At 39.7% G+C, this 23,688-nt stretch overlaps 1 protein-coding gene across 21 annotated transcripts in view; it reads left to right on the top strand.

Moving 5' to 3' along the window:
- PHLDB2 (pleckstrin homology like domain family B member 2) overlaps positions 1-23,688 on the top strand; it is a 228,078-nt gene that overhangs the window by 189,106 nt on the left and 15,284 nt on the right. For 8 of the 21 annotated variants that reach the window (XM_086675472.1, XM_086675463.1, XM_086675464.1 and 5 more), the window contains 8 exons: positions 969-1,058; positions 4,781-4,924; positions 5,544-5,732; positions 7,774-7,914; positions 9,110-9,209; positions 13,117-13,137; positions 15,024-15,059; positions 16,651-16,858. In XM_086675472.1, the coding sequence (XP_086531598.1) occupies positions 969-1,058; positions 4,781-4,924; positions 5,544-5,732; positions 7,774-7,914; positions 9,110-9,209; positions 13,117-13,137; positions 15,024-15,059; positions 16,651-16,858 (929 nt within the window). The remainder of the gene's footprint in view (positions 1-968; positions 1,059-4,780; positions 4,925-5,543; positions 5,733-7,773; positions 7,915-9,109; positions 9,210-13,116; positions 13,138-15,023; positions 15,060-16,650; positions 16,859-23,688) is intronic. The other 13 variants (XM_025913268.2, XM_025913267.2, XM_086675469.1 and 10 more) reach the window with 12 other exon arrangements.

Below are 23,688 nucleotides of genomic sequence, written 5' to 3'. Positions count from 1 at the left end.
TTTATTCAAGCATGAATTATAGTGCTGTTAGATGTGAGTTCAGTGTTTAGTAATCAGCAATATATCTTAAATAAGATGCCTTTGAACATGAACACCCAGAAAGCAAAATTATGTATTGATCAGTTGATGAAATGATTTCGACCAGAAGCCCACAGTAACCCAACTCTGTCTTTTCCATAGGAACAACAATTCAGTATTTACTAATGCAGTGTTCACGGCAATGTTACAGAACATAAGAATTACAAGTAATAAGAATCAACTCTGTATGAAAATGCCAAGGGCATAAAATAACCAGAATAGCTTTGAACAAGAACCAAGTTGGAGGATTTATACTATTTGATTTCAAGGTTGCCTCTAAAGCTATATAGTATTTAAAATGATGTGGTGCTGACACACAGCCAGACATGCAGATCAATGGAACCAAACAGAAAGCCCAGAAATAGACCCACACATATACTGCCTATTGATTTTTTGACAGAGGGTTCCAAGACAATTAATCCAGTGGGGAAAAGAAAATCTTTCCAACAAATAGTGCTGGATCAAGTGGGTAAACATGGGGAAAAAAGGAGCGCTAATACGTCTGTCCTCACACTATGCATGTAAATTAACTCAAGGCAGATTGTAGCCCTCAACATAAAAATTAAAGTGATAAAGTTTCTAGAAGAAAATGTAGGACTGCAAGTGCACTTCCCTGGCCTTGGGATAAGCAAAGGTTTTTTAAAGAGAGAATGACAAAGGACTTATACCCAGAAAATAACAAAAACTCCTATAACTCATTAATGGCCAACAAACACTCAATAAATAATTAAAAAAAAAAAAACAGGCAAAAGAACTGAATACAAACACTTCACAAAAAAAAAAAAAAGATATACGAAGAGACAATAAGTCACATGAAAAAATACTTGCTATCATTAGTCACCAGGGAAATCTAAGATTGACTAAGCTTAATAGATTTTGTGTTCCTTCAGGAAAAAGAAAATCTTTGTAATCTGGAAAAGAAATACTCCAGCCTCACTGGGGGGAAAGGGTTTCCTGTCAACCCCAGTACTCTAAAAGAGGTAAGCTATGATTTTACATGTCCATTCGTATCACCTTGGAAATCAAGAGATGTGCCCCAGTTTTATGTGATCAGCTAAATAGGAAAACGTTCACTTAAGTGACTTAGAAAGCATTCAATGCTTTTATGGTTTCCCTGCCTTTTATTTATGCTTTGAAGATTTCAGGGATTATCTTTGTGTCTAATGCAGATGCACTCGGTGTGTGTGTGTGTGTGTGTGTGTGTGTGTGTGTGTGTGTGTGTAGACTGTTTGACAGTGACATTGTGGGTTAATTTGGAGTTTCAAACAAGTTGGGATTCAAACCAATACTAGTCTTAAATTCTCTTCTCTGCAATTTTCTTTTTTGGTTCCTCCTCTTTCTTACTTTATGTCTCTTTCTCCTAAGTCTGATAGCATGTGAAAATGCCTCTGCACATTTGATAAGATGGTCTGGTTTCTTCCTTTCTCTGTCTCTTTTTTCCCCCAATGATGTTTCTGCTACTTCCCTCCTTAAATTAGAAAATACTATTTACATTAAGCTATATACACTCTTTATTCCAAACATCCACCTTTGAAATATCTTCTTATGGAGCTACACCGCTACAATGCGAGAATATTTTAACTCTAATTTGGTTATAACCCTGACTGAAAAAGAAAATAGTCATTATTTCTTTAGCATGGTTGACACACCATGTTGCATTAATTTCAGGTGCACAACACAGTGATTCAGCAAGTTTATATATTATGCTATGTTCACCACAAGGGGAGCTATCATTGTTCCAATACAAAATAGTTTTATTTATTTTTATTTTTTCCAGAAAGCTAAAGAAAAAGCTTGCTTCTGTGTAATAACAGAATAAACATTTGTGTAATAACAAAAAACCCCACTTTATTTATAAGTATCTGTTTAAAAGGCAGCAGAGTTAAGACTTCCTATATAGGGAGTAGTGTGTGTGTGTGTGTGTGTGTGTGTGTGTGCGCGCGTGCACGTGTGTGTGTGTGTGTGTGTGTGTGTGTGTGTGTAGGTATATGAAGTAAATGTTCATCACACAATAAGTATGAATAATGTGTACCTCGGAAGCAATTTGAACTATTTACACAAGAGCTTTATTAGCTCATTTAGTTTTGTAGTTCCTCTCTATTATTCAGAACACAGAACTGGCAGATTCCGTGAACAAAGGGTAATAGTGGTTGGAGTATGGTGGAAGGAGAGAATGTCAGTGAGGTGGGTAGGGACCAGGCCTTATGAGACATGTTAAAGAAATATGGCGTATCATACATGTCTGGGTTATCACGGAGTGAGTGGTTTTAAGCAGGGAAATGACATTGTTCAATGTCCACTTGTTAAATGTCACTCTGGGCTGCTCTTCTGGGTTCTAAGGAGTAGGAGGAGAAACAGAGGAACCAAGGAAGGAGGTTATTGCAGTGGTACAGGCTGGAAATGCTGGTGGCTTGCCTTCACACCATGGCAGAGAGAGGGAGAGAATTAGCTCGATGTGGATAAATTTTGGAGCAGAGTTGACAGTTCTTGCTGATAGATTGGATGTGAGGATGAAGTAAATGAAGGGAGGTGTTGGGAATGATGCCATTTTTCCAGTTTGAATAATGAGCCTGATAGTGAGGACCTTTTCCTGAGGTAGTGAAGACAGGAGAAAGCGTAGGTTAAGAGGGAAGATGTGCAATTTGATTCTGGACATACTGAGTTTGAGGCACTGTGGCATCCAAATGAATTAGGCTCTTGGATCTTTTTACCTCTTAGTATAATAATAAAATCTTTCCTTTTCTGTTGATGGATTCTTTTTCTCTGAAGACTCCCTGTTGCCAAAAGCCCACTTGGCTTTTTGACTCTTTGTATGTCTCCAACGCTTGTGTTTGTTGAGTAGCTATGTTCCCTTTCATGGACTAAGCTGACTTAGCTCATGGGATGTTTTGAATTTCTTCCTTTCTTCCCCTCTCTCTCTCTCTCTCTCTCTCATTCACTGCTTCACTCTCTCTATTTTTTTACAGAGTGATTAATTTATATACAACTCTTTTAAACAAGTCCCACTTTTGATGAATGGCATACATTTTCGAAGCAATGAATTAGGTCATATGGTTTATGACGTGCGAAGAATGAAATGTTGGTTTTGAAGCACTGCACTGTCAACTGAGCAAAAGAATAATTTAAAGTGGTGACTCTTCACCCTCATTCATTATCAAATAGAAAATGAAATTTAACAACCCAGTTGTCAACTTCCTTTCTTCGATTTAATCTTATGAAACTTTACATGGTATATATTGCCATGAAGTGCAAGACTGTCCTCAGCAGCATTTTTAAAACTACAATTTTATAAAAGAGTCAACTTTAGCTTTCTCGAATTGTTGTAATTATAAGTTCTCAGTAAAACCTTGCTTTCCAGCCTGAAAAGTTTGCTTCCCCAGCATAATGATATCTTACCTATCCTGGAGCCACTTTTTCTTTTAAAATTTTTTTTAAATATTTGTTTATTTTTGAGAGAGAGAGAGAGTGGGAGCAGGGGAGGGGCAGAGAGAGAGGGAGACACAGAATCTAAAGCAGGCTCCAGGCTCTGAGCTGCCAGCATAGAGCCCGATGCGAGGTTTGAACCCATGAACCGCTGAGATCATGACCTGAGCTGAAGTCCAGCATTTAACCCACTGAGCCAGCCAGGTGCCCCCCTGGAGCCACTTTTTTAAAGGATTGATGGGCTAATAGAAGAGCCCAAGTGTTAAATTTCACTCAATTTTACTTTTAAAAGAGAAATACTATTCTGTATTCTTTATTCTATTTTTTCCAACTGTTTTGTTGGTGTGGTGAAAATCATGATTGGTTGGTACAGTTATTTTGGATGAAAATTTATAAGTGCCTTTTCCTCAAATATAAATGGAGGAGTTTTGATTCTTGCAGGTTTTGATTCACAGACATGTTCTCTAACCTGAAGCTGGAACTGAATCGCTGAACTTAAAAGTCAATGAGCAATTCTCTGTCCTGGGGTAGAGCTGAGAGTTGGGGAAGCTACCTGGAATTGAAATAGCCTCGAGCTACAACTCCACCTGAGGGTGTGTGTGTGTGTGTGTGTGTGTGTGTGTGTGTGTGTGTGTGATGTGTGTGTGTGTGTGTGTACACATTTGTCTTGCTAGGGAAGGCTCATGAGCGGATGAGTATCCCTTTTATTCTCATTTAGGTGAGATGCCTGAAAGCTAGATTCCATTACAAATAAATGACTGCTTATAAAATGTCTTCATACAAAACCCAGAAGCCCTCAGCCTACTGTTACTCACACTCTAACTCATCGGGAAACAGAAGAAAAGGGGAAAATCTAAAAATAATGATTTGTGGGAAAAGCTCTTGAAGTATGAGTGATTGCACTGTAAATTTTATATCTCAGATTTTCGTGTATGTGATTATTTTAAATGTTGTATAGTGACGCCCTCATTCAGTCAACAGAATGAATGGTTGATACCTCTGGATATTCTGAAATCGAAGGCACGGGTTATTTATAATATAATCATCCTGATTTCACCTCCCAAAAACGTATTTGTAGTGTTTGGCGTATCAGTTTTCAAGATTAAGCGTCGTAAATCCATTTTAATGGCTGATGATTCCCTTAATGAAACATTTGGTAATACCACAGATATTTGGCTGTGCCGCTCAAAGCTAACTCCATTGTACTGGGAGCATTAATACTCTCGCATGCCTCAGCTTTTGCTTTCTTTGTGTTTAACTTCTGAATTCCTCCTTTTAGGGCTATATCAGTGTAAATGAAATTAATGAGCCATGTGTCAATTCCACGAATCTATCCCCTTCCTCTCAGTTCCCTGCTGATGCTGATGCTGTTGCCACTGGGCCTCCCACAGCTGTGCCGGTGAGCCAGCCACAAAATAAAGAGGTGTGTTGGCATGACATTTCATTCATTCACTGCTTTCCTCATGTCAAAGATTAACCCATGATTACCTGAAAGGGAAGGTGTGTGTGACCAGTATACATCTGGTTGACCAGCGGGCCGGAGTGATGCCGGGTTTGAAAAATGTACCAATTTGGGGTCCTGTTCTGTCAGCCATGATACTAGAAATCATGAGATGGATGGTACAGAGTGGAGTAGTAGGAGAATTAAGTTCAAAACCATAAACTCTAGATCGTAGCACTCTAACCGGACACCCTTTTCATAGAAAACAAAAAGCCTTCCTAAAATTGTTAGTTTGAATCGCTTTTCCAGTTTGATTTTTTTTTCTGTTGTGTTGTGCAGTATGGATTTTTTTTTAATATTACGCCTTCTAAAAACATCTGGGGAGGGGCAAATAACAGTAAATTAAAATACCTTCTAACTGATCCAGGTTGCTCGCAGAGTGGGATTTTAACAAGAGACTAAATTGAAAGATACTGCCCGTCATCTGTGACTTTTGATTAAAACACAAGAGAACAGAATAATGAGATTATCGATTTCATTTCTTTGTCTAATTCTTTCATTTCATATGGACACATGTATACTTTTTCTTTCTCCTATAAAGCAAAGATCACCTGTCTGTTCTGGATTTATGTTTCCTTCCACCCTTTCTCCTCATCCTATCACTCAACCTCCATCAGCCCCTTGGCCCGAAGTCCTGGCTCCATCTGTCGATCCTTTCCCTTTAAATGACACACCTCCTCCTCTACCAGCTAAGAAACACAGAAGGCAGCCACAGCAGCAGGAACAACAGGTAACTTGACACTGGTGTTCAGAGTTTGAGAGCTTGACCTTGACAACAAGGTTACTTACGTGGAATCTTTCCATCAGCTTTTCCAAAGGTATCCTTAAAAAGACAAGTACATATTCCTTTGCTGGGTTTTCTTTTGTTTGGTTGGATTTTGTTTTTTTGTTTTTTTTTTTTTTTAAGGCCATTTAGTATTTTTTAAGGGTGTGGGGGATTGTTCTAAACTTCAACAACTTGATCGCCTTCTCCTGACTTTTGATATGTTCAAGCTAGGTATGTTTCATATCCTCAGACTTCAGTTCCTATTCAACCAAAATACTGCAACTTATCTCAGGTATTTTTCAAAAGGATAATAATTTTTCCATTAAACCCATGGTATAAAAAGTTGCTGGGTCAACACAAAATAGTTTTCTTACACATTACTGAAGTCATAATAATAGACATCATGCCCTTGCCATGTGTCAAAATTTGCTGAACATTTTACAAATAAATATCTCATTTCTTGCTTCTACTAATCCTGTGAAATAAGAATTAATTCCTTATTGCCTGAGGTAAATAGCTTGTCTAACGTCACACCACAAAAAAGACATTTGGGTCATAGAAGATTTTTATGAATCACATTTTTAAATAAGGAATTCATTATTATGAATGTCACCCTTCTTCAAGCACATTAGTGCATATTCATGCTTGGGTGTTCAAAAAAAATCTGTTTTGAGGTTCCTTTCAACTACAATCAAATTTCTATATGAGTTTGGCCCAGAAGATGCTAAGGAATCATAGTCACTAGATCCCCAAATTAGAGGGGCTGTGGTTTGCTATGCCCAGCTGTTACTTTTCTTTCTTTTTTTTTAATGCTTATTTATTTTTGAGAGAGAGAGAGAGAGACAAAGTGTGAGCAGGGCAGGGGCAGAGAGAGAGGGAGACACAGAGTCTGAAACAGGCTCCAGGCTCTGAGCTGTCAGCACAGAGCCCGACGCGGGGCTCGAACTCACAAACCACGAGATCATGACCTGAGCCGAAGTTGGACGTTTAACTGACTGAGCCACCCAGGCGCCCCCAGCTGTTACTTTTCTTGAAGTTACCTTTACTGCCTTTTACCTTTTGTTCAAGGACTATATCCCCTCACTAGTTTTAGGTTAATAAAAACTAGAATAAAGAGATAATTATGAGGTTAAAATGTAGATATTTTTCATGATTGGCATCTTTGAAGATTAATCATAAATGTGGTAACTCAAATTGCATTCATTTTTATGTGTTTCAAAAGCTTGAGCTTAGTCTAAATATGATCAAACCCTAAGAGCCTTTAATTAAGAATTAACTTTACTGCTAAGTAAGACCTTTTGGGGGAGGCTAAGAAAAATTTGGATACATTTCAAGTTAGCAAAAATTTTGCCTTAGGAATATATACTAAAAAAAATAAAGAAATAGTCAACAGGAGGATTTTTAAATGTGAGGAACTACTACAGGGATTTCTTGACCAAGATCCTTTTTTAAAATAAAAGAGTAACCTAGTCGGGTGTCTTATATGGAAACGTTATATGGATTTGGAGTGTTTATATGTAATTAAAATATTCCGACTTTAAAACAACTTCCCTGTTTACTCGCTCTTTCTCTCCATCTTCTTCCTTCTCCCTTTCCTTGTTCTCCTCACACTGGGATCTGTGCCAGCACACAGAACTGTCCAGACAGACAAGGGGAGAAACTGCTTACTTGCTTTGTCCACTGGCTGTTCCGCCATCCACATGGCGGCCATCATAATAATTTGTAAGTTGTCCTGAGGCCCCAAGGCAGCAGGCACTATCTATGAAAGTGAAAGGTGGATTTTTTTTTTTAAGTTTCTAGGTCCAATAATAAATTCTTCCGGTGTCTATGTATCTTACCGAATGTTAGCCCTAGTCTGTTAGTGAACACAAGTATAAGCTGAATTTTTTTTTAATTCTGTGTTAAAATTCCAAAACTTCTTTGTGAATGCATACTTCTTAATTTCTTCAGTGACCTGTTCCAATTAGTCAAGTTTTGCTATTCTGCTTTACATTTGCATTTAAAGCATTTTAGAAGTCTGGAAGAAAGGAAAAAACAGCATAAAGAAGGCCTCTATCTGAGTGACACTTTGCCTCGAAAGAAAACCACACCTTCCATATCCCCACATTTCAGCAGTGCTACTATGGGGAGAAGCACCACCCCAAAGGTAGGACGTGGGGTGAACCACGGGCTTCACATCAGTGAGTCTTCTTGTCCTAGCATTGACCAATGTGCAAAGGCTCTTAAAGAAAATGCTGAATAATAAACCACTAAGTTTGCTTGTTGGGCAGACATATAACTGTATTGCATTTTCGATCCGATTCAGGAGACACTTGGAATTGTACCCTCCGGGACCTAAGGACCCCGGTCCAGGGTTTTTTTTCCACCACCACACAAGTGGTGGGTAGCGTTCGCTTAGGTGACAGATTCCAATGACTGCCTCCTAGATCTAGAAATTGGAGGATAGACGCTCTGGATTCCAGGAATAATAGCAACAAGTATGTATTGAGAGTCATTTCTATATGCCCGACCCTGGAATAAACCCTTTACGTGGATTGCCTCATTTGAATATCCAGCAGCACTATTCAGTAGAGGTACTCCTTTTCTGCATCGTACTTATGGACAGACCGAGGGATGAAGAAGCGGAGTGCCCTCAGCTGGTTAGCAGTGAAGCTGGACTACGAACCCACACTCAGGTGTCACACTTGAGTCCTCACTCATGTTTTGCTGACACATCCAGAGGGTCACTGCAGAAAGAGGGGGAGAGGCAGATGAGAAGGAGGTTCCGAGTGGGCCAGGCTTTTGGACCCTTCCCTTACCCTTAATCAAAGTAACTCGGTTTGAATCTATTTTATGAACTGGTGTTCCGAGTGTATTTTTTTTACCCTAAGGATTTTCTATTTTGAAAGAGTGCTAAACCCGCTGGGGTAGTTGATAGGTTTCTCCAGTCGCCACGGGGAGACGGAAATGGGTGCACTTATAACGAGTGTAGATCTTCTCTTCTTTGTGCATGATATGCATGCATTCTTGTCCCTGCATCTGCCCTCGGCTCCTTATGCATGAAGAACTTTGAGTTGTTCTCTAAGGCGGTTTTGGACAGTGTTTCCCCATCTGTCTTCATTTTTGGAATTGCTGCCACTGGAGAAATTACTGTGGTGTCGAGCCTGCCATGGAGCTCCTTGGAAGGGTCGGTGACTGGCCTTGGCCATTGAGTGTGAATAAATGGGACGCATTCGTTCCTCCTCCCTACTTTCCCTGCCCTCTGCGCTTGCATTGGAGCTGTGGAAACAGGGATGAGGCCATGTCCCAAAGGACCATTTGGCCTGCGGTTCACCTGAAGTATTTCCCCCCGGTTCTCACAGGCCCACCTGCCCCTGGGACAGAGCAACAGCTGTGGCAGCGTGCTGCCTCACTCCCTGGCAACCATGACCAAAGACTCAGAATCTCGGAGGATGCTCAGAGGTAAGCACGTTTTGAATCAGACATCATGGCTTTTGTTACGCATCAGAATTTCTCAGGGAGAGAGAGCAAAAACAGGGTTGGGGATCGATTCGAGAGGAGGTCAGATCCTCAGTTTCATTCTTTTTTTTTTTTAATTTTGTTTTACATTTATTTATTTTTGATAGAGAGAGACAGAGCACAGGTGGGGGAGGGGCAGAGAGAGGAGAGACAGAATCCTAAGCAGGCTTCAGGCTCTGAGCTGTCAGCACAGAGCCTACCACGGGGTTCCAACTCAACAAACCATGAGATCATGACCTGATCTGAAGTTGGATGCTTAACCAACTGAGCCACCCAGGTGCCCCCTCAGTTTCATTCTTAATGAATCTTCTTGGGGGAAGGATGTATATCTCCTTATTGTTGTACTAAAGTAACTTTTTCTATTATACACATGGCTGGTACCTTTTAAATATACCCACTGTACTTTATAAATTCAATAGAATTCTTAAAACAGGAAGGCCCCTACAGCATTACTACCCTTCCCATTTGGTAGAAAGAAAAGAGACACCACTGAAATCCAGAGAGATCACCAGGGCACTTAACCAAGCCACTTACCTGGTCTGTGGCTAAGCCACACTGTTGAAACATATGCTCAAGAGTCACTGAGCTGGCACAGTAAATAGAACACTAGTGGCCCTGGACAGAAGTCCCTAGGGCCTTTTAGTGTGGTTTGAGCTTTTATTCTATGTGATTGTTAGGTTTCAGGTAGACTTTGATTCTCAGCATCTTTTACTTCTTTGTGATAATAGATTGCATTTATAATGAGGTTGTCAAATAGTCTTTGTGGGGCTAGGAGAAATTACAGTAATACAGTTCCAGAGGTGAGCTTCTCCTTGAGAGGATTAGATGTGTGTTAACAGTCATCTAGGTCAGTAGCCTATCTTGACCCTAACTTTTGAGCAGGCATGGTGCCAGAGACCAAGAACACAAATGAATGACACAGCCCTGACATGCTTGTAGTCCAGTGAGGAAGAAAGACACATAACAGAGGATTTAAATAAAATATGGTAAATGCAGTGATGGAGGAATACCCAGGATATAAAGGGGGATGCTGACAGAGTGGTGGGCATTCATGCATTTGTGAGATTGGAACGCTTCCCTCCAAGCAGGCCAGGATTCAGTTCTGACTGTTCAGCCCTTCTGCCGGTGGTACCAGGGGATAATCACTGGTTTCCTGCCAAAAAAAAAAAAAAGAATATAAAAGAAAAGAAATATATATAAATCGGGGTGCCTGGGTGGCTCAGTCAGTTAAACATCTTACTCTTGATTTTAGCTCAGGCCATGATTTCACAGTTCATGAGGTCAAGCCCCATGTTGGGCTCTGCGCTGAAAGTGTGGAGCCTATTTGGGATTCTCTCTCCCCTTCCCTCTGCCCCTCCCCTGCACCCACTCTCTGTCAAAATAAATAAGCATTAAAAAAAGAAATGTATATATATATGAATTTCAGTATATATAAAATGTGTGTATGTGTGTAATATATATAGTATATCACTTGGATGAGGTTTTTGAATCATGACTAGAAGTGATTTAAGAGTTAATAGAGTCTGTAGTATTCATAAGAGAGGTTAATAACTCATGAAAGGTTTACAGTGTTACCATGTGAGTCGAATGCAATTGATTAAGCTTCTCTTATTTTCTTTACTATAATTTCTTAATAAGCTAAAATATCTCTTATGATTTATAAATAATAAACATAAATGAGTCTTGATATTCTGGCTGTCATTCCTCATTGTTCACTTGTGGGTCAAGTCTGTTTTCTGTGAAAGCATTTTCCTGTGGTATTTATAGACTTTTTAAACGTATTTTTCCCACTGGCTGAAGACATCAAAGCTTGGATTGGCCACAATGCCCTATTTTATGTGAAAAGTCTTTTTCTTAAAGAATAAGAAAAACTAGACCTTTATACTAAATGGAGAGATTTGTAAATTCAAGAGCTATTAACATTATTATGTAAGAGGATTCTTAAGAGAATGTGGTGAAACCAAAGGATGTTTGATCTTTCGTTTTCTGATCTCACTTTGCCCATCAAATGATGGAAATCCCCATGCTAGGTTCCTAGAGGAAAACTGACCCAATTCCCTGAGGTCACATTAGGACGTACTCTGCAAAATCCATTGACTTTGACCTATCTTTCTGCCCTGGTTCTTCATCAATGCCCTTCACTTTGGAGCATCTGGGAAGATGGCAGCTTCATTCTTTCCTGCTGCAGCTCTAAAGTGGGGTTCTTCTTGAAGAGTTTCATGTGGTGCTGATGAGAGAGCCTCTGAGGAAGTAGAGAACCATCTTGTATGTGTTGATCAAAGCGGACGTGATGTGTCTTATGAAGCCAGAGGAGGAGGGACAGGGACTGCAGTTCTTAGAGCCACACTGGAGCATAAAATTGACAGGATTTTCCACGAAGCCCATCCAGGTGGCCCACACAGACCAGGAGGGATGAATCATTATTTCATTTAGAATTGCTTTACTGGTACCTTGTTGCCTTCACTAAAATAGCAAACAAGTAAAATTCCATGGTTTTGAACAAATTGCACCTAACACGTTTTCATTACTCAAATTTAATAGATTTTATCATGGGGGGGGGGGGGAACTTACATAATTAACTTAAATGAACTGTGTTTTTTTGCTGCTTATTCATAATGGATACATCAGGACAATGGTGTAAGTATAAGCCTTCCTTCGATCAGCACTGTTTTCATAAAACTGACAACGTGAGCCAGGCGAACAAAGATCTTTGAGAACTGAGTTTAGAGCAAAGAGCCCAGGAACTCAAATCTTAAAGTTGTAATGGTTATTGGCTTTTATACAACTTGTGAACTGGTCCTTTGTAAGCTTTAGAATGAATGAAATCTTTGTCCTTTTGTCTTCTGTTAAATGCAGGGAAGTCCAAGAAAGGTAGGACAACCTCCTTGTGTGGTGTTTTTGTTGCCAGCAAATTAGTGAAAGGTCATTGTGGAGTCATCTTTAAGAAATGATCACACTTGGAACTGTAAAATAGTGGATTTTTAGTCTAATGATCGTTCCTTTCACACAGTGGGGGAAAATTGTTGCACAGTTGCTAGAAATGCAACAGGAGTGCAGCTGCTGGTCACACACAAGCATTGTATTGTGAGACTCAGAATCGAGATGGAGATAAGAGTAGGCACTGGCATGTGTATAGGCTAAGGGTAAAACATGATGTCCCTCCTTTCCAAAGGCCAGGCATAAATAAGACTGGGAGGAGTCTTATTTATACATACATGGGAGGAGGGAAGGATTCAGGATGCTCCTGCTTACTGACTCTGTTTAAGTCTATTTTAGAAGTAAGACCTCATGGTGAGTGAAGACCAGTTTAAATGACTGGTTTGAATAAATATGAGGCTCATTACTGTGGCTACTCATAGAGATGCAGGATGTCAGAGGACGGAATGCTTATAAAGTGTGACGGACGGTGCTTCAAATAACTGAATGGCAATTTTGTAAACCCTAGCTCTTAAAAACTATTCGTTGCTGTCTGCTTGAGAAAAAGAATTGTCTTATCATTATGATCTTGTTTTTATTCTCCCTGTTTTCTGGTCGGCAAGTATGTGTGAAAGCTGTTAGTTTCCATTTTTTTTTTCACTAACTGTATGTATGTCTTGTGAGCTTGCTATTTTTTGACTTCTCAAGTCCTTCTCTGTACACTCAGATTTAACCTAGAAATGTGAAAACATCTTGCCTTGTTGATCTGGTGTTGTTATTAACACTGTCAATGACTGCATGTTGGAAGTGTTGTATATTTTTCCTGTCCCCTGTCATCCTTTTTTGATCTTGTCTCTTTCTCCCTTTCTCCATCATTCTCCTTCATCCCTGACTCGTCCTGTACCTTCATCTCCCGGCTGTGGACTATGGTTAGGAAGAATGAATTTCTCAGCAGGTGAGCTATGATAGGCTAACTTGTCAGAAATACATATTAATTTTATCCTCTTAAACCCAGGTTATAGTTTTAAGTCATCTCATTTTCTATACTAAGCCCAGATAACCATTGAAAATATACAACACACACTGGGAAGATATTGGCAAGACTATATGTCTTACAATGGTTAACTCACAAAGGACTTTCCAGGTCTAACTGGCCAGAATTCATGGATAGGCAATAATAAAAAAAAAATAATAAAGTAAAAAAGTAATAATAAGTAAAAATAAAAAATAATAATAATTAATAATAATAATAAATGGGCTTTGCACATCTATTCTACTGGCTCTCTGAGACAGTGAAGACAGTTGAGTTGGTTTGGGTTCTTTGCATGTGCTATGCTTAGATATCAGATGAACCTCAGATATCATCAGGTCTTACTTTATAAACCTTATAAACATTCCCTAAAATGGCTATTTCTGTCTGGATAGAAAGAATTTAGAGCATTTACAAGGCCCTTTTTGCTTTTCAGTTACTGTCCCACTGCTGAATGCTACTCTTGCTACATAATTTAAAAACAAACAAACAAAAAAAAATGAGTAGTCTCAAATATTGGGAAAGTCTCATTTTTCCCAACGCACTTATTCTACCCCATCCCAGACAGTAGATGCATTCCACTTCCTTATTTAGCCACTATAAAGCTGGAATTTACAGATGAGAAAATGAATTGATTCAGTGGCCCTTTAGTTCATGACATCCCTATACTAAATGAATGAGGATCCTGTGGTGATCAGGGCACATGTGTCCCCCTCCCTGTTAAAGCTTGCACCTGTCCTGGGGCTACCTAATGGCAGGAACAGTTCTTCTTGGACATTCTACCAGGGTTTCCTCTGGTCTGCTGCTCTACTCAAGTGTTTCCTCTATCAGAAGTACCTGTACCTTTAAGCGGACAGGCCAGAGCCCAAATCCCAACACCAGCTGTTTGGAATCACACTGGTATAATCCCAGGATCACAGGGATGAGGTCCATGCCCTTATATGTGATTGCAGAGGTAACTTAATTTTTTGAAATTGTTCAGAAGGGAGCAGTTGAATCCAGGTGACTAACCCACTGCGACTAGTAAAGTGTTGCCGGTTGGGAGAAACGGGCCTCTGCATGAGGTAAAACATTTCCACTCACGCTGGATCCACAGGAAACAAAAATCCTGCCCTGGGAAACCTATGCTCATTAGCAGAAGGCTCTTTCACTAAAATTGCAGAGAAAATCTAAGGTACTCACCCTATCCCCAGAATGGCGGAAAGTTCTCACAGACACAGAGCCGAACCTCCACAGGTATTGAGGTGATCTGGGGTATTTATGATGTTCACAATCCTTAGCACAGTACACATTGTGACACAGCTGTCCCTTGTGCCCATATCTGAACAGTTTGAATCGTTTTAGTGTACTATCTATCTCACCTGAAGGTTGTAAATTCATGTTCTTATTTTGTGATACTTTTGGGGGAAAAAAATCATGGGAGATCTGAGGATCAGGACACAAAGTGGCTTTAAGAAGAAATATACTCGCCATCTTCTCTGCTTTTCCAAGAAGGTGTTAGTTGCATTATAGGGATTGGCCTTTCCTCATTATGAAAAACCGAAGGGGAAGAGGAAGTTGTGGCACATGTCATTGCCAAGGAGATAAGTCTCATATGTTTTAAATTACATGGCTGTCTTTTAGGGATTTGTTTTTCATACTAACAGGGAAACGGCTTCCACGTACTCAGTGCCAGTGCAGAAGTTTTCTTTGCCAACAAGCCTTTTTTGAAAGCATAAGGAAAGATACGTGTGTGACTTTTTCAAATAATTTCTGGTGTTTTTTTTTGTCCCCCTCCTTTTCATAATGAATAACTGGAAACAATTTAAAAGGAGCAATTAGTAATTCCAAAAGTTCAAGTATCAAAGGTAAATATTTGAGTAATAATTTTTTTTTAAAGGCACAAACTCCACGCTTATAAACGTACTGGCTTCATTTCATGCTTTCTGCATTAATCATTACGAATAATGATATTCTATCTAAAGTCTCATGGTGTGCTTTTTTTGTGTTGCATCTTCCCTTGGCTAAGTGATCTGTCGCTTTTACATATGTATTTGTAATTTATAATTACAGCTTATATTAAGGAAACATTTTCCCAGAAATGCCATAATCTGAACTAACATATTTTCACTTAGATATCTAAAACCACTCCAAATAGTTTGGCATGCAAACTGTCTGTGGAACTAAAATCATTTTACAGAAACTTTTGGTGGATGATGCTTTACTAAAGCCCTCCTGGTTGTGGCTCTGCTTTTCAATGGAAATGTTCAACTGATAGCTGAGGAAGCTGTTTGGAATCACTGCCCTTGTTTCACCCTCTGGCTGCTTTTTTTGACTATTTCATTACCAATTGAGAGCCTCACTGAAGGTTGGTAGAGTGCAAGGAAAGAGGTGAAATTCAAATGGTCGAGTTGTAAACGCTTAATAGGTCCGGTAGTAAATTTAATGAGGGAGAAAGAGATCGCAAACCACTGCTGGCTAGAGAAATGTCTTTTTCATAAATCGAGGGATTGGTTGATCATTATGATCCCTGGTTCCTACATATATATGGTAAAGAGAGAATTGAAAGGAAAAACAATTCAGTTTGCATTGCCCAAAAGCTCCCACCAGAGAGCAAGCCATAGCAGTAAGTCAAAGTAAAGCCAATACCTAAGACACCCGCTGACCAAGTACCAGAGTAAAGATGAAGCCTCTTACTGATGGCACTTTTGCTGCTGTTGATCTAAGTGCAACGGTTTTGTATGGTTGGTACCACCAACTAGCTTGGGCTGACAGTTCGGGTGGAAGAAGAAGAGAGCTCTGCCTCCAGTAATTAGGAAAAGCACAACCATTAGGAGGGCCGTTCACTGCAAAGTGTTTAAATAATTGGCAGACCAGAGAAATTGAAAAATGAAGAATGAGAAATGTACACGGTTTGGATGTTTACCAGATTAAAAGTGTTTGTGACAATATGAGTGAGACCCAAGACTCTTACATCCTGCGCCTAGATGATCCACCTGCTGTTTTACGACCTTATCGAGTCCTCAGACTGGAATACTGCTGAGCAAGTGACTGCCCTAAGACCCTGCTGTTGCTTGCCACCGGGAGTTCTCTTGCTTCACTTGAGCCCAGCCATTTTTAGAAGATACAGGGCCTTTGACTGTGTTTCCATTTTTTTTGTTTTTCCCTTTTTTGTTTTTGTGTGTGCTGATGTATTCTTCTCAGTTGCGCTGAGATGTGGGAATGGCAAAGGGAAATGTGAGGTGATCCCCTGACCAGAAAGATCGCTTCCAAGACCACTTCTCTGAAACTCTTGCTTGCACTGAGCATGATGCTGTGTCTTTGATCTTCTTGGCTTCGAAACAAATTAGACCAAGGCCCAAGTTTCACAGGCAGATGTTTTGGGCTGCTGGTTTGACTCTCAGAAGATCTAAGGCTGAAAAATGAGGCATACTAACATATTTATGGCTCTTCCCTCAGGGTATAATCACCAACAGATGAGTGAAGGACAAAGGCAGAAATCTTCTGAATTTTACAACCGCACGGCATCTGAATCAAATGTCTACTTGAACAGTTTCCACTATCCCGATCACAGCTATAAGGACCAGGCCTTTGATACTTTGAGCCTAGACAGCTCTGATAGCATGGAGACCAGCATCTCTGCCTGCTCACCTGACAATATCTCTAGGTAAGATATATTCACTGTTAAGATTTCCAGTTTATAAAAGGACCTGCTGGTCTCAAAAAGTAAAGCCATTCGCTTGGGGGCAATGTATATGCACCAGCCCACATTTCTGAGACATACAGAGTCCACGGTGAGGAGGAGGGCTGAGTGTCATGGCAGCCCTTGAAAGCAGTTTCCTTGTATCCTGTGTGACTTAGCCAGTCAGACACCATATAAGCCATTTTTCTCCTTTGCTTTGTGTCTTTACATTTGAGTTCACATGTATTCCGTGCTTCAACATTGATTTGCCTCTGTTGGTTGACTCCGACCTTCATTAGGACTCCTTTTGATTGAATAAAGAAATAATTTCCAACAGTATAGTAAGACTGTTGAAGGATTGCTTACACTTATGTTTCATTAAAAGGAAGGCTTTAGCTCTTCCACGTATTAGAATTTTTGTAAGGGTTTAACTATTCACATTTGAGGCAAAGTATGGTCTTAGGGAATTATGGCTAACGGCACATCTAAAATATAGATCTGGTCATGGTACTCTGCCCCTTCAAGAGCTGTGATGATGCCCTACTACCTTTTGAGAAAAGTCATACCCTTGAACCTGCATTCTACATCCAACTCAACTTCCCATTCACCCTCTCCTCCTGATACACCTCACAGAGCTTCTTAATACTCAAATCTCTGAGCCTTTGACCATATTAGTCCTGGGCCTGGAATCAAATAGTTTGTTCATTCATCCATTCACAGGCTCCTTCATTCCACAAATACTTATAGAGTGCTCTAGAGTCAACAGTGGGCTGGACTTGGCTCATACTAGCTGGCAAGTGCCACGTGTGCGTCTTTCCCCCTCTGCGTGATCAGTGATGTCATGTTGGTAGTTTGAAATTGCCTATAGGAGGAGCATGTACTCCACATAAATTGACATTTGCCATGTATCAGGGTTTTATTTCCCTCCAGAGAACGGGTTTGCCAGCACAGCACTGACTACGGCCAAATTAATCCTTCCCTTTTTGTATTCACTCAACCTATATATACTTACTGAGCACCGGTAGTGTCTGTCATTGCAAAACATCTTTATCATCTCCAACCCCCTCTCCTATCTGAGCCTGGAGGAATTTTCCTCATCCTTCAGGCTTAAGCTTAAGTTGGAAACTCATGAAGATTTCTCCCTTTAGGGCCTTTTTCTTCTGTGTTTCTATTGCGCTTGATGCTTTTTTCTATTATATCCCTGATCACATTGTGGTATGAAATTTTTCCTTTGGTAATTAATTGGTGAATTCCTCAATGTCAAGGAGGATGTCTAATTACCTTTCGGTTTCTCCACCCAGCAGAGATCTTAGCAGATAGCAGGTATTCAGTTAAGTGTTGGCTGAGTAAATACCTCAGGATATAGTGAGATGGACATATTTTCAATTTTGGTATTTTTCTGTGTTTGATCTATTTTAATTGGCTGAGAACGATTATGATTTCAACCTAAGAAACAAGCCAATATTCAGTAAATATTAACTGAGCACTTGTGTGTCCTAAATGTAAATGTCTGGCTGGATAATTAATTGCCATCAACAGACTTCCATATATTGGAATGAAGCCACGGGTGGGAGCAGGAACTTCCTTCCGCTTGTGCTCTATGGCTTTGACCAGACAACTGATTGTCCTACTTGAAACAGATCACACAATGCTCTTGGTGCTGATTTGCTTCTGGTGTGCAAAATGGAGGGGTTGTTTCTTGAATACAAGAGGATGGTGGATTTTAAAACATCTTAATGGAGGGGCGCCTGGGTGGCTCAGTCAGTTAAGCATCCAACTTCAGTTTAGGTCATGATCTCAAGGTTCATGAGTTCGAGCCCCACGTCGGGCTTTATGCCGATAGCTCAGAGCCTGGAGCCTGCTTCGGATTCTGTGTCTCCCTCTCCCTCTGCGCCTCCTCTGCTCATGCTCTGTCTCTCTCAAAGAAAATAATAAACGTTAAAAAAAAAACCCACATTTTAATGGAAAATTACCATCATGTAAATAAAATTTATTTCATTGCAAAGGTTCAAATAATCTGCTCTCCCTCCACCTAAAATTAAAAAAAAAAAAAATGACAGAGACAGAGGGAAAGTAATATCAGCAAGGTCTACTCAGCTTTAGGTTGTTTTGTATTTCATAAATGAAAAGAATATGAGAGACCCTTTATTGGGGCGCCTGGGTGGCTCAGTTGGTTAAGCGTCCAACTTCACTCAGGTCATGATCTCACGGTTCGTGGTTTCGAGCCTCATGTCGGGCTCTGTGCTGACAGCTTGGATCTTGGAGCCTGCTTTGGATTCTGTGTCTCCCTCTTTCTCTGCCCCTCACCCACTCACACTCTGTCTCTTTCTCTCTCTCAAAAATAAATAAACATTAAAAAAATTAAAACATTATAGCCAGGAAATTTTAGGGGTGGGGGGAAAACGAGAAAAGGACAGATGCTACATTCTGTGGTAAAGAACAGTGAATTTTAATTTTGGCATTAATGGGTAGAGTATTAATATTACTGGATATATCCTGCCAGAGAAGGAAAGGAGTCTCTGGGGGAAAACACTAAAGCAACGATGAGAATCGTATTGCTGCTTGTCACATGGAAATGACCCCAATTGAAGGAGGAGATTATGTAATGATAAAAAATAGGATTTTTTTCTTTTTTGCTGCCATTATGATGTCAGGTCAGAGGGCTGAGTGTTTTACATTATTCAATATTAAAAGATGCAATATCTCACTTTTTAAAAAGTTCAGTATGACTGCTTGGGGGGCAGACATTGAGTATGGGTTAGGGCTTGTCTGGGCCATGCCGGTAGGTGCTGGGAGCTGATGTTTTCAGAACAGAAAGCCTTGAATTTTGAGTAATTATTCATAAATGACAGTCAACTGACCAGCCAGATGTGGTGCTTTTGAATAACAAGACACAAACAAAAGTCAGCAGCCCAACAACCATCATACCATAAGGGCAAGAGGAATAAAAGTGGGCATTAAAAGCAAGAACACAGATGGGTCGCCTGGGTGGCTCAGTCGCTTAAGCGTCCAACTTCGGCTCAGATCATGATCTCGTGGTTTGTGAGTTCAAGCCCTGCGTCAGGCTCTGTGCTGACAGCCTGGAGCCTGCTTCAGATTCTGCGTCCCCTTCTCTCTCCGCCCCTCCCCAGCTCACACTGTGTCTCTCTTTCTCAAAAATAAATAAACATTAAAAAAATTTTTTTTTTAAAAAAGCAAGAACACAGAATGCAGGATGCAGCTCCCAGTGTCAGAGCAACTCCCATTCTGTGGCACTTTGTACTTAGTCGTTATTTTGAAAACATCAGACTGTCCTCCCCTCTTCACAAATAATTGTGAAGATTTCATGTCAATATTTCCTTCGTGAACTCTTGATAGTTTGATCTTTTATTTTTCTATTCGTGAGCCATCTTTTGTAAAGAAATACACTCTATGCGGTTTCCTGTCTTGGCGTTTTCTACTCCCCACCTCATCCTCCCCTCCCAAAATTGAAGTGAATATTCATCCCTTCAAATTACCACTCCTCATGTCTCATATTTATTTTTTTATTATTTTTTTAAATATGAAATGTATTGTCAAATTGGTTTCCATACAACACCCAGTGCTCATCCCAACAGGTGCCCTCCTCAATGCCCATCACCCACCCTCCTACTCACCATCAACCCTCAGTTTATTCTCAGTTTTTGAGAGTCTCTTATGTTTTGGCTCCCTCCCTCTCTAACTTTTTTTTTTCCCTTCCCCTCGCCCATGGTCTTCTGTTAAGTTTCTCAGGATCCACATAAGAGTGAAAACATATGGTATCTGTCTTTCTCCGTATAACTTATTTCACTTAGCATAACACTCTCCAGTTCAATCCACGTTGCTACAAAAGGCCAGATGTCATTCTTTCTCATTGCCACATCGTATTCCATTGTGTATGGTAAACAACAGTGGTGCAGCAGCGGGTACAGGAAATTACCCAAAAAGGAACCACTTCGATTCTAAGTACCAAGCATTACACATTCAGTTCTGGACACTTAACACAGTGACAGGCAAAAATTTAATTTATTTTTATTTGCTCGCCCAGTTGCTTTTTACTAAAATGGCTTCCAAAGGTAGAGAATGAGCATGGTTCCCCTAACTATGCCAAATGAGGAGGACAGCATCACTGTAGAGCATTCCTGGCAGGGGGTTATTCGTGGCCATGATTATCTTCCATTCTTACTTCACGTAGACCTGACTCAGTGGTAATACCAATCACAGATAACCAATCACCATGGTCAGAAATTACTAATAGTATTTATTCCATATGACTGTCTGATCCTTTGAATGTCAAAAAAAAAAAAAAAAATGAAGCCCAAGTGGAAGATACTTGTAAAAGGTCTAGTGTAAAAAAGAAAGAGAGAAACAAACATTTTTCTTCTGTACCACCATCTACTTTAAAAAGTTCATGCTGCCCTAAGATAAGCTTGTATCCACTATTATAATGGAAAATAATATGATAAACATCAGGCAAATGGGTAATAAGAAACTAATGTTTGGAATGTATATTACGACACCACATCCTTAATGAGAATTTTTTGAGGTTAGGTAGCGAGAGAAAGAAAAGACTAAAACATTTTCTCTTTGTGTGATTGTTTTTAAGTTATGTATGAAATTCCCCTAAAATGATATGTATATTAAAGAGGTAATTCCATGCTGAAATTCGAGTGACATAAACCTGGTCTTGTGGTTTATTATGTCACAAAAAGCCATTTGTAGAATTATAGAACTACTCAGAGTTGTGGGGACACTGGCCTTTCCCTTTTTGTTGAGACATCATTTTTGTGTCTGCCAGAGAGTTACTTGAGTCACATAATGTTTTTGCTTTTTCAGCATCATTACTTACACCATAAACAAACAAAAAGCTAAGAAAACAGGTCTTGGGTCATAGAAAACAGCAGCTGAGAGTCAATTCTGCATAAAACCTCTACTCTGCTAAAATTACTGGCTTGGCTTATACAATGCAGATCCCTGCATACCGCCTGCAATGATATGTTATTATCACAATTGCTATTACTAATTTCCTAAGCCCTGACCTTGTGCTCATACTTGGAGAAAATGTTGAGGAACTTGATCCCTCATTATGGCTTAAATACCAGCCGTGTGCATGGGTGGTGGGGAGCAAGACTGAGTATGGGGTTGAGAGCAATCCACGGCTGAACTTGGCTTTAAGGGATGCTTTCATCCAAATTCTGCATGCTTCTAATTTCTTCAGTTTAGGCAAAGGTTGGTATTCTGCTTTCTTCCCCAGTATGTCAACACCTAGTGTATGCATTTTATTCTCGGGAGTTCTTTCAGAAGAGATCCAGACAACCAAAGTGATCGCAGGGGAGGGCAGCCATGTGTCAAAGGGACTGGATATGTCAAACCATGTGAACGATGGTCAGGAGGGGTTAGAGGGCTTGTGTTCTTGTAATATTCAAGGAGCTACTGACTAGAGAAAAATTAGACCCCTTATAAGGAGTAATAATTTGCTTAAGCTGAAAAAGTACTTGAGAAGATTCATTGAAAATAAATAATCTGGTTCTTCACTTAGTGGTAGTGTTAGTGCACTGACAGCAGTCCTGAAAAAGTTTTGTGTGTCTTTATGGAGAATTTTGTTTTGCTTCTGTTGGTTTTGTTTCGGTCTGGTTTTGTTTACTTATTTCTCGTATGACATTGTTCTTAGCTTTTCTTTCTTCCTTTTTTTGTTTTTTTTTTTTGTTTTTTTTTTTTTTTGTTTTTGCCTTTGCCTATGAGTGACTATTCTGAAAAGCACCAAAAACCCCAAATCTGCTATTTGGATGCTTTTACCCTTGATGGAAGCTTTTTTTTTTTTCTTTATGTATATGGTTTTTGCCAAAGTCGGTCAGTAAAAAGAGGTCTTCAGTTGATAAAATAGAACATTACTAAGTGGGAAAGGCAGTCAAAACTAGTCATCTGTATACCATTAATGGCCCAATGACTCATATCACCAGCACCCTTACAGCATTGACATCGAAAGTTATGCCTGCCTTTTAAGGAAGGTCCGAAGTTGAGGCAATGGCAGGACACATTGCTCCTCTTGTAACTTTGAGAGGCTTGAGAAAGCAAAGATGAGTGTTGTGCTATAGGTAATGCAGGATAAAGCTTATCTCCAGTGACTTCAGACTCTCCTCCTATAGGGCAGGTGCTACACCAGATGGCATTTCATTTGCTGACATTTGGGTATACCATGGATGCCATGGTATCGACAAGCCTAGACTTCTCCCTACATTCCTGTTGCAGCGGCCTTTGCTTGTCACTCTAGGTGCAATCCCCATGGGACATAAAAGCAAAACTGGTGATGACATGGTAGGACACAGCAGAGAAGTTTTGCTAAATAAAAATGGTTTACACGTCAAGGAAATATTAAACTCAAGAATAGTAAAAGTGGAACCATAGAGAACAAGTAGGTACCCATGGATACAAATTATTTTTTAAACAAAATAACCAAAGTAGCTTTAAAAGTATAAAAGGAGAGCTTAAAAAAAAAAAAATAGGTGACTGTAGGTGCCTAAAAGTTATGAAGACAGGAAGTGGTAAATGTTAACATGTACTTTCTGTCAAATGTTGTCAGAAAATTGAGTTTCTTTGGAGCAGAAGTTAAGACATTTATGGGAATATTGCCAAATAGGGAGATTTAAATATAATTGGCAGAAAATAATTATAAATATTTATATATATATATTTATATACATATATATATTTATATATATGCCTGAAAATTTTCTAAAATAAGAATGAACAGAAATATTTAAAGACAGGTAACTGTTTTAAAACTTGCCCCCAGGATATGCCCAAATTACAGATACATG

Source organism: Puma concolor, chromosome C2 (assembly GCF_028749965.1).
Source record: "Puma concolor isolate L17-30 chromosome C2, mPumCon1.1.hap2, whole genome shotgun sequence".
Taxonomy (NCBI): domain Eukaryota; kingdom Metazoa; phylum Chordata; class Mammalia; order Carnivora; family Felidae; genus Puma; species Puma concolor.
This window is presented reverse-complemented; position numbering and strand designations above follow the sequence as displayed.